Source organism: Vipera ursinii, assembly GCF_947247035.1.
Source record: "Vipera ursinii genome assembly, chromosome: 1".
Lineage (NCBI taxonomy): Eukaryota > Metazoa > Chordata > Lepidosauria > Squamata > Viperidae > Vipera > Vipera ursinii.
Window position 1 is genome coordinate 348060768 of NC_139512.1, and position 17361 is coordinate 348078128.

The 17361-nt window shown below is 41.7% G+C and overlaps 2 protein-coding genes across 4 annotated transcripts in view; one reads left to right on the forward strand and one right to left on the reverse strand.

Moving 5' to 3' along the window:
- CLUH (clustered mitochondria homolog) overlaps positions 1 to 1613 on the forward strand; it is a 91638-nt gene extending 90025 nt beyond the window's left edge. The window contains exon 26 of the mRNA XM_083379653.1: positions 1185 to 1613. Within this exon, the coding sequence (XP_083235779.1) occupies positions 1185 to 1335 (151 nt within the window). The 3' untranslated portion in view covers positions 1336 to 1613. The remainder of the gene's footprint in view (positions 1 to 1184) is intronic.
- A 237-nt stretch (positions 1614 to 1850) lies between these two features.
- The window catches only part of PAFAH1B1 (platelet activating factor acetylhydrolase 1b regulatory subunit 1), an 84259-nt gene continuing 68748 nt past the window's right edge, over positions 1851 to 17361 (reverse strand). For all 3 annotated transcript variants that reach the window (XM_083379817.1, XM_083379818.1, XM_083379819.1), the window contains exons 11-12: positions 13098 to 17334; positions 1851 to 2646 (exon numbers count right to left, since the gene is read on the reverse strand). In XM_083379817.1, coding sequence (XP_083235943.1) covers positions 17261 to 17334 — 74 coding nt within the window. In that variant the 3' untranslated portion in view covers positions 1851 to 2646; positions 13098 to 17260. The remainder of the gene's footprint in view (positions 2647 to 13097; positions 17335 to 17361) is intronic.

Genomic DNA, 17361 nt, shown 5'->3' on the forward strand with positions numbered 1-17361 from the left:
AGAGAGAGAGAGAGAGAGATGGATACATGGATACATGGATGATAGATAGATAGATAGATAGATAGATAGATAGATAGATAGATAGATAGATAGATAGATACATAGATACATAGATACATAGATACATAGATACATAGATACATAGATACATAGATACATAGATACATAGATACATAGATGATAGATACAGAGATAGGTAGATAGATAGATGATAGATACAGAGATAGGTAGGTAGATAGATAGATGATAGATACAGAGATATAGAGAGATAGATGATAGATACATACATACATAGATACATAGATAGATAAAAAGAACCTATCAGATTTATCAATCCACCTAGCTCAACGCTCTGCAGAGGCCCATCACTCATTTCTTTGAGCAGGAGGAGCTGTTTTTTATTTATTTATTTATTTATTTATTTATTTATTTATTTATTTATTTATTTATTTATTTATTTATTTATTTAGACTTCCCATCTTAGCATAGCATCTGTTACATGTGTGCTCCCAGGTTTGGCTTATGGTCATTCACTCACACGCTCATATATATACAACAAATATACGTGTGCTGTTTCTCACATACACACACACACACTCCTCCACACTTACCCACGTCCTCAACTAGGCTGGGAGGCACTAGCCAGAGAGAAGGAAGCTGCCATGTCTGGATCCAAAGGCGACTCAAAAGAGTGGATGGACTTCAGGACCCCTTTTATCCCCCCGTCCCCCAAGTCCTTCCTTTGTTCATTCACAAGAGTGACAGCTACTCTTGCCTTACTGATTTACAAATCTGGTAGCTGTTGATGGGATTTGGGGAGGGGGTTCCCATGTGCTCAGACCCAGTTTCTTTTTTCTGGTTTCATATTTTTTCCCCTTTCTTTCTTACCTACTTTACCTGGCTTTTGCCCACCCTGTTTACATGTTTCCTTCATCTTTAGATATGGCAGCTTAAGCCCGGTCTTAACACTGCTCCAATTGGCTCCCGGGAACCTTCCATATTTCGAGTTGGTGGTCTTAATCCCCAAAAACGTCCCCTTCAGACTCTTGCTTTAAGGAAGGAAGACAGCCCAGCTTCCCTTTAAGTCCACCAAATCGAAAAGTCCTCCATCTCCCTTCTGATGCCGTCTCTGAACGGGGTTTCCCACGGCATGAAATCATTCCTTGTTTCTCCTCTTTCCACAGCCAAAAAGATTTAGAGAGCCTTAAGGCCGAGGTACAGAGAAGGCAACAGCTGCAAGAATCTTTCCGGAGCAGCGATCAGCCAGAGACCGAGGAGAAAATCCCCAAAGAAGAAGAAGAGCGAGGCCAGCCCGTCCGCCTAAACACCCCTTAGAGCTTAAAGAGCGTTTTTAGTTCACTGGTCCTCACCACAAGAATTTGCCCCAGGTGGCTCAGCCTCACTCTGGGACAACTTTGGCAATGTTGCTTTGTTTCTGGGGAGGGTTTTGTTTTGTTTTTTTTTTTTTGTTTGTGTTTGATTTGCACTGGTAACAATGAATTTACAATGCAAAAGAACAAAATTTTGAGAAGGGAAGTCTACCAGTCTAAAGTGCCACCGACTGGCATCTCGGGTGGAGTGGAACAGCAAAGGTCTGTGCCCAAAACGGCCCAAGTAGACATAGGCCAAGGATGCCGCATTGAGGTGGGGAGAGGTAGAAGAGGGGCAGGTGTACGTTGCGTGCGTGCGTGCGTGCGTGTGCGTGTGTATCATCCATCCATTTCTACTGTGTACATAAGAGATTTAATTCCATGTGAGGGATAATATAATATTTCTCAGGTCATTTTTACGTTGACTTTAAAAAAAAAGACGTTTAACTTTGCAAAATGACTTTTTTTTTTTTTTGGCCATGGCCATCACCCCACCACTACGGATTTTAAAGTGTATTTTTTTTCCTTCCCCTTCTTTCTTCCTGCCTTTAAACCTCGGCCCCTTAAAACACTGTTTAGGTGTCTGCAACATTATAAATATTATATATTAAATATAAATTCAGCCATATTTTTATCTGAATATTGATTTTTTTAAAAAGCCCAAATGGATTTGGTACGGAAGAGGCAAACTTTTGAGGCACATAATTCCTTCCCCCCCACACCCACCCCTCCGGCCCCTGCCACATTTAGGAGAAAAGCCACTGTGTTTCATTCAGGTGCCACATTTAGCTTCATTTCAGGGGAGGGCAGAAAACAGGGAATATTTTATTCTATTTTTTTGCAACTGGTCCACTTCCCAGGAAAAAGAGTGCCTAAATAAATTCCTTCTGGTACACACAAGATGGAATAAGATAGAACGTCCCAAAGAAAGTACAGGAACCGGAAAATTAAAAAGCCACTTTCAATGCTGGTTGTTCAAAGGTGTCTCCGTCCCTCCCTCTCCCCCTCCCAAGCATTTGGAAGTGAATGGTTATATGTGGGGCCCAGAGTGATGGGAATGAGAGTTCCACTGACTTCCACTGACTGCTACTAAGTTCCAAGGCCTGGGAAGGGCTGATCATCTTGTATCAGTCCTGAAATCTTGTCACTTCTCCCGTCACCGCACTGTCACACATCGCCTGCCTCTTGGATAATTCTCAGTGCCTCGGTGCTCTTCCCCCTCTCGATCCGGGGGGGGGGGCAATTTGCACAAAAGGAAGCCCACTTGCCAGAGCATCTATGGAACAGAGGTAGAGATTGGGAGGTGGGTGGCAGAGAAACAGTTGACACATGCAACCAAGATTGCCATCCGTGAAAGAAAACTGCCCCAGCAGTAGAATCAAATCAATGTCTCTTTTATTTCTAAGGTTTATCTGTGAATGTATTAAAAACGAAGAATCATGAACCTAATTCTGCATCTTCTTTTGTTTCTCCTCTTTCTGCTTGCTTTCTGTACAAAGCCACATATTTACACCAAATAGGATTAGGATATAGAATTAGAATTAGAAAGAATTAGAATTAGAATTAGAATTAGAATTAGAATTAGAATTAGAATAGAATAGAATAGAATAGAATAGAATAGAATAGAATAGAATAGAATAGAATAGAATAGAATAGAATAGAATAGAATAGAATAGACCAGACCGTGGAGGTTTTCTCATCCAATCCCCCCCTTTGGCAGGATACCCTATACCTCTTCAGACAAATAGTTGTCCAATCTCTTCCTTTAAACCTTCCAGTGTTGGAGCACACACAATTTCTGGAGGCAAGTGGTTCCACTGACTAATTGTTCTGTCAGGAAATGTTTTAGCTTTAGGTTGCTTCTCTCCTTGATTAGTTTCTATCCATTGCTGCTTGTCCTGCCCTCAGGTCAAGAAATAAAGAAATACAGGATTGACACGTTTGCCTTGGGGCCCACAAAGCAACCTCCAGCACTGGAAACTGACCTCTCTCCACTGTGGGTCCTTTTGTTTTTCTAGGGGAACAGAAAAAAATGGGACACTTCTGCCAGGGAGCAGCATCCATCTTTGCCCGCACTACAAATGCTTGTGGACAGGTAAAGTGATGCTCTTTAGAGTTGTCAAACTCCAAAGGTATCTTGTTGGCCTATTAGGCCACAAAACTCATCTCTGCTCCAGAGTCCAATAAGAACAGTGTTTAGATGATGGCATAATCCAGCACTTCTTAACTCGGGCACTTGAGGATGTGTGAACTTCAACTCCCAGAATTCTGTTGAAGTCCGCATGTCTTCAAGTGGCCAAGGTTGAGAATACTGTTGTTAAATTTCTAGCGACCTTTGCAATACAGCTAGTCCTCAACTTATGACCACTATTGAGCCCAAAATTTGTTGCTAAGTGAAACACGTGAATTTCGCCCTGTTCTACAACCTTTCTTGCCACAGTTGTTAAGTGAATCACTGTAGTTATTAAGTTAGTAACACAATTAAGTGAATCTAGCTTCTCCATTGACTTTGTCCGAAGGTTGCAAAGGCGATCCTAGACACTGCAGCCATCATAAATATGAGTTAGTTGCCAAACATGTGGATTTTGATGAGATGACTAGCAATTGTGTGAAAAATGGTCATAAGTCACTATTTTCAGTGCCATTGTGTCTTTGAAAAGTAGGATCCACTTTGCTATGTAGAGGAGTTTCGGGGCTTTCTGAAATGAACTAAAAGGTAGTAGAGAGATGGTCAAACTTGTAATGCACCTGCAAGATTGGTGGCAAATACTTTTGATAATAATAAAACAGTTTGAGATGGTCAATTTGCCCATTTCACATCTGTGGGTTTGTGATGGCCTTGTGAGAGAACAACAAATGATGTTGGATGCTATAGAACTGGTCTTCAAACTTGGCCCTTTTATGACTTGTGGACTTCAACTCCTAGAATTCCTCAGCCAGACACGCTGGCTGAGGAATTCTGGGAGGTGAAGTCCACAAGTCATAAAAGGGTCAAGTTTGAAGACCCCTGCTATATAGAAAGATGGCAGGACCCAAACTTCTGGGAAGAATTGTCATGATTTGATTGAAGGGGTAAAGTGCACACTTGATTGATCATTGAGAACATTTGCATTCATCTTTCATATTGAGGTTCTGGGGAGGCCTTTCTAACAATATTTCCCACCGTGTTGGCTGGTTTTACTTTCCCCACAGTTGCAACCTGGCTAATAACATTTGGTTTTTTTTCTTCCAGAACAGAGGTATAAAGTATTTGATACCATTTTCAAGTTCCGTTAGCTGCCAATCACAAGTTTGAAGTTTACATTCCTCCCCTAGGATTTCAAGTGATAGGAAAGCAGCTGTCATACCATTTTATTTCTTTGATTACAATCAACCTTTTCCGACATGCAGTTAACAGCTAGAAGTGTCTACATCAGATCATTGGATCTGGGACATAACGTATTTTCATATGTAATATCAGAACATTTGTATAGAGACCATTTTATAAGATGAAAAGGCTCCTTTTGAAGAATTTGGTGTTTAAATTATTCTGTTGCACTAGTATAGGTAGTCAACATATGACCATAATGGAGCCTGCCCATTGCAGTCATTGTCATAAGTTATAAAACAGGTCAAATGACTGATCTAATTTTACCTTTTTTGGTTAAGAAAACCAATGCTTTGCTATGAGCACACCAAAAACCAGAAATAACCTTCATAAAAATGTAAACGTGTGAAGTCAGGATGCTACAAATGGCTGTAATCTGGCTGTGTTGCTAAGTGCTCAAGTTTCAGTCATGGCACAGAGGAGGCCAAATGTCAGAACTTTGAGTCTAGTTTGTAAGTCCTATTTTTCTGGCTGGTTGTAATTTCAAATAGTTGCTAACTGACCAGCTGTAAACTGAGGACCACCTTTAAGAACCAGTCACTCCTGTGTGTTCCTTGCTTATTCCTAGTGAGGGTGGGGGGAGCCAACAACTTGCGAGATACATATACACCATGCTTTCTACATTGAGCAACTTGGTGGTTTGTTCAAAAATAATGATTATTCCAAATTGAGTGTTACCTTATTTATAAAACTGGTGGTAATCAAAAGTTACTATATCCTGATGTGGAAAATCAAGGCAAAGAAAGTGTGTCTAAGAAAAACCCATTTATTGGAAGAGATTATATGGGAGAATCAATACTAATTAGGTTAATTAAATGGTGTCTGCTCCAATTAACACCATAATTCATTGGGGTTAGTTTAATTTAGGTCAAATCGCAGCTCTGAGGCTTTCCACTAGGATTTAAAATGAATTCCATTTAGTCCTGCTAACCATTAACCTCGCAGGCTCAGAAATCTGTCTCACATCCAGATAATTTGTGTTTGCAAATTCATCCAACATGCTCTTCCCTGCCTAGCAGATTCATCAAGCCACAAGTGTGTTCTCTCTCTGATCTAAGCCCTGGGACAAACCCTTGTAGTCACGTGTGGTTGTGGTTAACACATGGATTTCCCCAACTTAATCTGATGTGCAGCACTTGTGTTGAGTTGCATGCCTTCTGGTATTGAGTGGCTTAACTCCATGTGTTGGGATCATATATTGGAAAACCATGGAGTTCATAACATCCATATTAGAATATCAATAACAGAGTTCCAAGGGACCTTGGAGATCTTCTAGTCCAACCCCCTGCTTAAGCAGGGGACTCTATACCATTCTGGACAAATGGTTGTCCAATCTCTTCTTAAAAACCTTCAGTGGACTTCCGGTTTGTCACGCAGCTGCTATGGACGGCTGGGAGACTTACTCTCCCCCGTCCAGTTTCGCATCACTGGGGGGCCCTGAAAAGGGCTGAAAGTCACCCCAAAGAGGCAACCAGCAAGGAGGGGCGCTCGCTGGATTGCGGGAGAGCCGCAACTCTCCCGTTAGACCTGGTGATCCCTCCAAACCAGCAGATGAAAGGACCGGCCATTATGGCTCATCCTTAGGCTATGAACAGCCGATGTCACATTTTCCACCAGGCAACTCTTAAAGCAGCGCAGAAGAGACTGTGTGAGATCTACCTCTTTTACACCCTAATTACTTTCTGTACCTCCTTAAGCTGCTAAGCATTTCCCCCCCTGCAGTGAGGGAAGGGGAACCTTTGCACTCCCTCCTGAAAGAGCGTGACTAAATACCCAGGGGCATTTTAAACGTTGAAAAAGTAGCTGAATCCCAACTGGAACTATTTCTCAAAGCATGTGGATTGAAAGATCTTTTATTTCCTATTTTTCATTGTCTACTTCTGTTGGAAATCTGGATTCTTTCTTATGAAAAAGAAAAAAACAAAAGATTAAGACAACTTTGGGACTCAAACTTTAAAAGGGGCCTGGCTGACTGCCCAGGGAAGTAGATAAGATACATAACCTTGAGAACTTTGAAACAACAGCTGTGAAAGGCTTTGTGTTCCGTAAAGGTAAAGGTTCCCCCGCACATGCGTGCTAGTCATTTCCAACTCTAGGGGCTCATCTCTGTTTCAAAGACGAAGAGCCAGCGCTTGTCCGAGGACGTCTCTGTGGTCATATGGCCGGCATGACTAGACGCCAAAGGCACACGGAACGCTGTTACCTTCCCACCGTAGTGGCCCCCTATTTTTCTACTTGCATTTTTATGTGCTTTTGAACTGCTAGGTTGGCAGAAGCTGGGACGAGTAACAGGCGCTCACTCTGTTACGCGGCACTCGGGATTCGACCCGCCAAACTGCCGACCTTCTGATCGACAAGCTCAGCGTCCTAACCCACTGAGCCACGGCGTCCCTTTTTTGTGTTCCCTACCTAGGAAAAAAAATCTCTCTTTTGAATTTTCTAAGTGCAAAGCCTTTAGCTTAAAATACCAATATGGAAGAAGACCAGGAACAAAATTTATTTACAGATGAAGATCAACAAACTCTCACTATTTTAAAAACTAATCCAAATTCTTACGACAACCAGTGAAATACTAAGAGGCTATGTGAAGGAACAAGAAGATAGCCCAGATATGAAAGCCCAAACTTTGACTACAACTAAAGAATCATCTATACAAAATACAATAGAAAAAAATGAAACATTCAAGTACGATGATAGAAGAATCTACTATTAAACAAATATTGATATTTGAAAATCCAGAAAAGACATTGACAACTTGGGAAAAGGAAAAGATTTCTTATACAACTCAGAAGGAACTAGAGCAGACATATCAAACACAAGGCCCGGGGGCCGGATGCGGCCCGTGAAATGGCTTCATGTGGCCGGCAAAGCCATCCTGGAAACAGTGAGGGAACGGCCCCCACTGCCTTGGCCCTGGCCCAGAGACCCTCCTTCTGCCAGAGACCCTCAGATCTGTCCCACTCCTGCTCAGGCCCCCATAGGCACCCTTGATGCGAACCATGTAGAGCTGTCCACGCCCACCCAGTAGGCTATACGCACTCTAGCCACGCCCACCCAGGCCACACCCACCCAGCCCCGAGGGCAACCGCAATGCTGATGCGGCCCTCAATGAAATTGAGTTTGACACCCCTGAACTAGAGGATCTAGAAAAAGAACAGTTGGATGAGAAGATAAACAATTCAGAACAACTACGTCAATATGGAAGAATAAAGAGACGACCCACTAGACCTACAAGTCCTCTCAAAAAAATGGCGACTGGATGGTTTTGTCAATATCAATTAATATACATATTACAAGGAGACTGGTTCGATGACCCAAAAACAAGGACATGGAAGATGATTTGGCAAAGGAAAAAAGCCAGAATAAGACTCAAGAAGAATGAAGTTTTGACCACCTTATTGAAATCTGAAACAGAATGTACTTAAAAAATTTTGGTCATTAAAATTTAGCAGTATAAATATTAATAGCTAATTTGAATATTGATTTGTGCATAAAGGTTATGTAAAGGTGAATAATGTAGACAAGCTAAAAACCTATTGTTGAAACTAATAAATACAGTAGGTCTATATGGAATGTTAAAAACAAAAAATATCAGTTTAAGCAAGAGATAGCAGATACAAAGAGGAAGAGAGGAAGTATTAAATATTGAAATAAAAAGAAATTTTGATTACTACTTAAACAATTGAAAATTAGCAAAAAGGAAGGATATCATATTGTATCCTTAATTTGTTGGCATAGAGGATGAGAAGTTAAGTAAACCGGATATGTATTTTGAATATTAGATTTTGTGAGGAATGGTGAGATGAATTGGGGGTATATTAAAAATCTTGGGAATGATAAATGTCAAACGTTAAATCTAAATGTTAGTGGAAATTAAAATTGAAGAATCTACTAGGTCATTGATTGTCTAAAAGATTGTATGTTAAAACAATTAGAATATGTGTAAACTAAAAACTATGGATATATGTAAGAAAGTTATTTTCTATGTGATTGATAGGATGAAACTTGTCTTTAAATCTACAAATCTTCAAATAGTATATATAAAGGAAAAAGAGAGGAAATGTTTAGGGTAGCAATTTGAAATCTGTACTAATATCTGTATGTAATTGAATTACTACTACCCAGCCACCACGTTGCTTTTCAAATATGTAAATGTAATATCAGAAAATCAATAATATATATATATATATATATATATATATATATATATATATATATATATATATATATATATATATATATATATATATATATATATATATAAAATAAAAGCCTTCAGCGATGGAGCACCCACTTCTGAAGGCAAGCCATTCCACTGATTAATTGTTCTGTCTAGCAAACCATGGGCAGGTAAATCCTCATTCTCCATTATTGTATTGTAATCCACATTGCATCTGGCTTGCTGCTCTGGTTCACTTAAGATTTACTGGCATGGGATACCTGCGAGGCAGGACCCATTGATTTAAGTTGGCATTGCCCCTAAAGAGAGCAGGTATGCAACACTGAGGTCTCTCGGGTCTCTGCTGCTCCTGGATGGACAGTGTAAAATCATGGCCAAAAGCACTTTTGCCCAGCTTCAACATGTACACTAATTGCAACCCTTCCTGGAGCAGAAGTCTATATACCTTTATCACTGCACAGAATTCTGGCATATGATTTCCATGGGGCTGCTTTTGAAATTCACTTGGACCTTACAACTGCTCCAAAAGGCTGCCACCCATACTGACTGGTGCTACCTACTTCAGTTATTGCATCCATCCTGCAGGAGACATACTGATTCTCAATTAAGCTTTCTGGATGCAATTCAAGGTGCTGAGTTTTTTTTCTTAAAAACCCATCTGCTTCCTCCAGCTTTGTCCAAGGAATTCCTCCCAGAAGCTGTATCTTAATTCTCTAATTTTACCAGATGACTAACACTGAATCTTACAACTATTTTTCTGATTCTGGTTTCCATACTTGCTCTAAAATTGCTTCCTTCTGGCCACCAGGCTGGTCCCCTTGGGGATATCCTTCCAGAAGATCTCTCCTGGAGGACTTTTGGACAGTGTGTCTCACCTGTAACCATTTTATTAAGTAGCTGTTTATCTGGTATTAAAGGGACGCGGTGGCTCAGTGGGTAAGGACACTGAACCTGTCGATCTGAAGGTCGGCAGTTTGGCAGGTCGAATCCCGAGTGCCGCGTAACAGAGTGAGCGCCTGTTACTCGTCCCAGCTTCTGCCAACCTAGCAGTTCGAAAGCACGTAAAAATGCAAGTAGAAAAATAGGGACCACTACGGTGGGAAGGTAACAGTGTTCTGTGCGCGTTTCGCATCCAGTTATGCTTGGCCACATGACCACGGAGACGTCCTCAGACAAGCGCTGGCTCTTCGGCTTTGAAACGGAGATGAGCACCGGCCCCTAGAGTCGGAAACGACTAGCACGCATGTGCGGGGGAACCTTTACCTTTTTTTTTTATCTGGTATTATGGAGTATATAGTCACTTTCAATTTCTGAATACAGGTTGTCATTTTACCATACATGTTTTCTTGTGGTTTGTGTTGCTGTAGGCTACTGTTAGCCTGACAACTTGAGCACAGACAAACAAACAGGGCCTGGAGGCAACTGCTAGTCAATCTCTCTCCTACACAACACCCATACATCTCCCTTAGCAAGAATCTCTCATTCTCTCAAATGGATTCTATTACATTTCAGCGTGGGCCAAGTGGCTGACTTCAGCTTCCTTTTAAAATGTAAAGGATTTCAGATTTGGGGGTTCCTCCTTGCAGTGAAAAATTGTGCAATGAAAAGCCTGATGAACTCCAAATCTACTGCTGAACCTCCAGGGAGACCACGTTCTATGCCCCTTTCCCATTTATGTTGTTTTCTCGGCTCTAGGGTGGAACCTGGTCCTGCCAATAGTCATACACGCACTGCTCCAATCATTAACACACAAACGCAGACCTCTCTTTGCAGAACTGACGCTAATCTAGTGGTAGTGGAACCCTCGGGGTGAGCAACTCTTCCTAGACAAAGCCCATTCATAATTGATCAGATTACTAATGTTGCTTTTTACCTAAGGACAAAAGGCTCCATAGATAATCATGCCTTCCCTATTCACTCCTACAATCATGCTCTCTCTTGTGCAGGGACAGTGACTAAGCCCAAATCACCCAGGTAACTTCCATAGCCGAGGGAACAAGTGAGTAATAAGGAGCTGCAGATCCTTATGTTTTAAACGGTGGGTCTCTCCAAACGTGGCCCCTTTCAAGACCTGTGGACCTCAGCTCCCAGAATTCCTCAGCCAGCCTCGCCTGCATGGAGTTGAATCAGATCTAATAGTAATACTAATAATAATAAAGTTGGAAGGGACCTTGGAGGTCATCTAGTCCAACCACCTGCTCAGGCAGGAAACCCTATACCGTTTTGGACAAATGGCTGTCCAGCCTCTTCTTAAAAACTTGGAGTGTTGGAGCATTCACAGCTTCTGGAGGCAAGGAGTTCCACTGGATAATTGTTCTCACTGTCGGGAAGTTTCTCCTTAGTTCCAGGACTTCAACTCCCAGAATTCCTCAGCCAGGCACGCGTTTGAAGACCCTTGATTTTATCACTAGAATAACGAACTAGTCTGTTGTTCCGTAAAGGAGCCCTGGTGTTTCCTGGGTCATCTACCCATAACTTCCACTTTTTATAACTGTCTGTTGTATATTTTTCCGCGGTGCAGGTAAGCCCTTAAATTGTAACCAGTTTGTGGAGCAGAATTTCTGTTGCTAAACAAGGCGGTGTGTGGAGTCGTCCGCTCCCCATTTGACGATTTTTTTTTGCCGCTGTTGCAAAGCAAATCACTGCAGTTGCTAACTGAGTCAGGCAGTCCTTAAGCGAATCCTGCTTTTCTCCCCCCCCCCATTGACTTGGCTTGACGGAAGTCAGGTGGGCAGGTCCCAAAGGGGGAAATCACACATGACCCTGGGATGCTGCAACCAGCCTTGGTGGAGCAGAGGGCTAATGCCTCCGTAAGTAACACCAGCTGCCTGCAATTAGTGCAGGTTCGAGTCCCACCAGGCTCAAGGTTGACTCAGCCTTCCATCCTTCCGAGGTAGGTAAAATGAGGACCCAGATTGTTGGGGGCAATAAGCTGACTTTGTAATAATGCCGCTTGGGGTGTGTGTGAAAGCCCTAATAAGCAGGCATATACATAGAATGAAGGCTACTGCTAAGCTTGTAAGCCGCCCTGAGTCTTCGGAGAAGGGCGGGATATAAATGGAATTAAAATAAATAAATAAATAAATAAATAAAAAATAGCGCAAAGAAGCTTGCACTCCACCCCGTATTTCGCTAATCACAAGGGCTGAAATGTTCTTTGCCCAGCAAGTTAATCCTTATGCCCCTTCCAATTCCTGCTACAGGGAATATATCCAGTGACATCACAGCTATGATTTACAGGTAGTCCTCAACTTATGGCTACAACAGCCTGGAATTATGGTTGTAAGTTACTATGGTCATAATCGGAAGCTCCTGTGAGACTGGAAGTAATTTTCTGGCCTTTTTCCTTAAGCTAATCAATTCATTTGGATTGGTGTTTTTTTGCCAGAAACTTTCAAAAGTCATTGCAAATTGCAGCCAGAGGGTCGCAATAAGCCATGACCAATTAGAGAATGCCACAACCGGTTGTAAAACTGGCCCACCTGAAATACAGACACGTAACTGTCTGAAATGCAGATATATGGTCATGGGTGGTCTCATTTACCACAGCTGGAGGGGGGGGCTTTACAAGCTATAGAGCACCTGTTCTATTGTGTCATAACTGTGCTTGTAAAACAAGCAAGGACTAGTTGCAAAGTTCTTAGCGTTTCTGGGGGCTTAAGGGGCAGTTTGTGCATATTTCAAAGGCAGTTTAGCATAGTGGCGAAGGTGCTGGGCTATAAACTGGGAGACTGTGACTTGTAGTTCTCCCTCAGGCATGAAAGCTGGTTGGGTCCCTCTCTCAGCCCAACCCATCTAATAGGGGGGCTGTCGTAAGGAAAGTAGGAGGCAAAATCATTTTTAAAAATGATCTTATAATCCCTTGCTTTGGGGTGGAGTCGGGCGACTTGAGTGGAGCTGAGCGTTTACTGGCCAGATGCCCTTCCTGACACCTACCCGGAGGTCACAGCAGATTGCCTAGGACTGAACCCTCAACTTTCCAAGTGGGAGGGCAGCATCTTCCCCATTAGGCCGCCACCACGCTGCTCAGGCAGGATCATTGTATAATGGTGGGATAACGATGACCACGATCACCACTATCCCCTTTCGCCTAGGCCTCATGTGCTACTTCTATCCTTTTTGGGCAAAATAATCAAATTCCAGCAGCCCAGAGAGGGAAGACGCACACGGGCTCATTTACCACACTAAAGATGAAGCCAATCTTGACGCCCGATACCAAAGGTGGCGTTCCGGAGCCCCTCAATTCTGGCCTTCCTCGGAGGGCAGTGTGTAAATAAAAAATGACAGCAGTGAGAGTGAAGAGGGGCTACTTTTCTGACGGCAAGGAAGTGGGTGCAGCCCAAACTCATCAGCTGCCTGTCCCAAGCCTTGTCATTATCTCCCCTCCATTAACCGACCACTCAGCTTTACAGCTCAGATCAATACTGTCCTCTACATTGAAGCTCGAGAGCATTTTACATCTGCTTTTCCCCTTACGGCAAGCACGGATGGCAAGCCGTAAAATCATCCACCTCTTTTCTGCACCTAAACAAAAGAGAAACACGTTTAGTTTTATATTCATTTAATAGTTTACCAATTGGTACAATAAGATTTTTTGTTTTAATATGCAGAAAACATGAATAAATTTTGTTTTACACAGTCTGAGAGCAACAAATCTTACTGTAAAACACAGAGCAGTATTATATACATTCCTTTACTGATTTTTGTTTTTAATTTTAATCGTGTCAATATCTTCAGTTAACTCCCTACATTCTGGGGGGTGAGGAAAAACGTTCTCCAATAGCAATTTCTACATCGCTCTTACTGGATTTTAAAAAAAAAAAGACTCGTGTCTTCTTGTCAGTGTCAGGATCAAACTTCTAAAACATGGACAGTTTTTGCTAATTACTTCCAGAAAAAACTTTGGAAAAATTCAAAAGATGTGCTTAGGACAAGAAAGCAATTACAAGGACAGAGAGGGGAAAAAAAGGAAGGGGAATGGAGTTAATATCCAGCTGTGACTTGCGAAATCCAGTTCCACATTTATCAGCTATTTATCAGCTATTTCCTCCCCGATCACTTTTGCTAACTTTATATACCATCATCAATAGAGATTTGTAGTAGCTAGTACCTTGGGTATTTTTTTAAAAATACATAACTGTGAAATCATAAATGGAGAAGTCATTCTCTCGCACACAAATTCAGTCCATTTTACATTCCAAACTGCATTTCAGGATTTTCAAGCCACAACTGTGAGTGGAAAGCCAACGCAAAATATTATCATTTTAAATAGCTTTCAATGGATGGGGTTGTGGAGCCAGGGAAACGAGAAAAGGCCATTTAAGAATGATTTGACCAACTCTTCAACCGACATAAAGAAAGGTAGGAGGCAAACAGAAAGAGCAGCGGACAGAACAGACTTGGGAAGGGATTTCGGGGATCAGGATAAGGAGCAGTGAAGCAATCGCCAAAGCTTTCAAAATACTACAGTGCTCCACAGCTCTTTGACAACTTGCTAGCAACTAGTATTTTGTGGGTTTTGTTTGTTTTTTTTAAAATTTTTCATTATTAGTGCTCTGGGCACATCATTGGTCACACCACACACAAAAGTAGGACGGCTTTTAAAACAAAACAAAAAAAAAAGTGTAAAGTGCAGATTGCTCCAAGACGTGAGTTGGGGTGTCCAACCTTTGGCAACTTTTAAGGCCTGTCTGTGGACTTCAACTCCCAGATTACCCCAGCCAGCCATCTGGCCAAGAAATATGTTGGCTAGGAAATTCTGGGAATTGAAGTCCACAGGTCTTAAAAGGTTGCCAACGTTGGACACTCCGACTTAAGTTTTTGGATTGTGTTCCAATCACCAAAGGGGGGGAAAAAAAGTTTGCACTTTTTTCAGGTGAAAGAACAACAACAACAAAAAAGATGGATCTAGGACATTTCCAGGGCAGTCTCAGCTCTTGCAGATCTGGAATAGTTCAAGGAAAAACTGCCTGCAACTCAACAGACAGAGAGAACCATCCGTAGAGAAACCTGGCGCTTTGCAGCCACTTTGCCCATGCTTGAATGACCAAATGCTTCAACAGCGAACTCTTTTTTCCATTTGGTTTTGTGTTGAAAACGGGGCTAGTTAACTAGTGAAATCCACAACCATCCCTGAGAATGCTTACTGACCATGGACTATTAATCAAGGGGCAAATTTGCAAGTTCCTTTCCCCCCCCCCCCAAATTAACTGAAGAAAAACATTTTGCCTCAATCACTGCTTGCTGTTTCAGTAAAAAAAAAAGCAAGTGGTAAACTCCCATTATTAAGGTAGCCTTGTTTTACTGATTATGCTAATACATTTGCTTTCACTTTTAAAAAAAATCATTAAGAGTCACTACATCTGGCCAAGAAATATTTTTCAGCTGTTAGCAGGAATTGTTTACACGGTCAAAAAAAAAACAAACCCAAAAGCCATCGCTTTAAAGTAGGAAAACCTCCAATATCCAAGGTCTACTAGCAGGAAGTTCTTACTGACCATAAAATGACGGGATCGTGTCCAGCCTCTACTCTCAAACTACCTTTGGTCTCCTAGTTCCTGGATAAGAAATCCAAATAGCCTCAACACACACACACACACACACACACACACACACACACACTCACTCAGTGGGGTGAACCAATGTTTGTGATGGAATCTTCTTTCTCTTGGCATGCATTTCAATCCTCCAAAAATGTCTTTCTGTTACTTGTTTTTACAAGGAGACTTTTTTTGCTTTTTGTTTGTTTGTTAAATAACTCATAGAACAAATAAAAGCAAATAACCCTTTTCTCTTAAAATAGGTCTGATTGGTAGCTTGCTACATTAACCTGAAGTGGATTTGGGAGTGGAAAAACAAGGTATGCCCGATTAGTTAAGATTAGATTTTTCTGGTGCTGACAAAACAGGGTGAGTACATTTATTAGATGATCAGCATTAGGGTCAATTTAGGACTTTTTTTTTAATTTTCCACATTGAAATAGGGCTGCAGCCTGCATTTCCTTAAGAATAGCTTGGGGGAGGGGGGATTAAGGAACAAAATGTGGTTATGAAATTATCCAGAGCAGTGTTTTTCTCAACCTTAGTCGCTTTAAGATGACTGGGAATTCTGGGAGTTGAAGTCCACTCATCTTAAAATGGCTAAGGTTGAGAAAAGCTGATCTAGAAACTTGCAAGGTGTCAATCAGCATATAACTCTCCATTTGCTGTTAACAGGAATTTCTGTAGTACTCTTAAGAGGTTGCTACGTTCTCCACAAAACATTTGGAAATCTGGGACTGCTTGCTTTGAGAGGTTACTAACTGGAAAAGGAAGGGAGCGCAATATTGTCCCACTTAATAAACATCCAGTTGATTTTTTTAAAAAATTTTTTGGGGTGGAGTGGGGTTGGAAGACGGGGAGAGAGGTGATGGCTTTCCCTACTGTTGGTGTTGCACAAAGCTGAAACCACAATCAAAACCAGCCGAGAAACAGCACGGCTGAACCCTCAGGAGTCAACTGGGGGCCGTTCACTGCTCCAAGTGATAGCTAAGGAAGAGCAAGAACTAGCAGCCTCCCACAACGCGTTTTGCGTGAAGCGTCAAATGTTAGAACGCAAGGATGTCCGACAACCAAATTTTGGGGTGGGGAGTTACACACACACCATATTCTCTTCCTATTTCGCAGCTTGGTAGCATGAACATACTAACTTTTTTCTTTTTCTTTCCGTTGTTGTTGCTGTTTAAACGTGATAGGAAACCAAAACAGAAATATATCCTATTGATTTGGCAAATACCATGACGGGGGGAGGGGGGGGGAGACAAGAAATTTTATTTGTTTCCATTGATTACATTTTAAGATTCTAAGTTGCAGCTTTGTTTTAAATCTAGTATCTTTAGATTTCTTAAGCATACTTAAGTGATGTTACAGAGATACGTGTTTCTGAAATAACCCGCCCGCCCCCAAAATAAGAACCCCGTTATGAGTCACTTAGTAAATAGGCACCACCAACATGGAAGTTGGGGATTCAGCTTATCCAGTACAGAATGATTTTGCTGTCACCAGTTTTAAGTGCCCCTAATTCAACCAACCAGCTTCTGCCTTCTTAGGTCTGATGTGACCAATGCCAGCCCAAATTCTTAAACCTATGGTACTTCTAGACAACGTATGTAAATTTACAGTATACAATTTGGATTCACCATGCATGAATACTTTGTGTGTAACATTTAATAAGCTCAATCTACATCCAGAATAATTTACATGAAAGGACAATATTTATTTTAAACAGAGCTCAATGGGTAACCATGGTATCCGAGTGCATCCAGAGGGAGAGGAAGGGGAGGGAAGGGGTCAGATGTAAATCCAATCAACGGCACTCCCAGACTTTTACTGTTTGATCTACGCTGCCGGTGACCACATAGGGCGCTGTCTTGTGGAAATCTGCAAGGAAGAGAGAAAAAGAAAAAA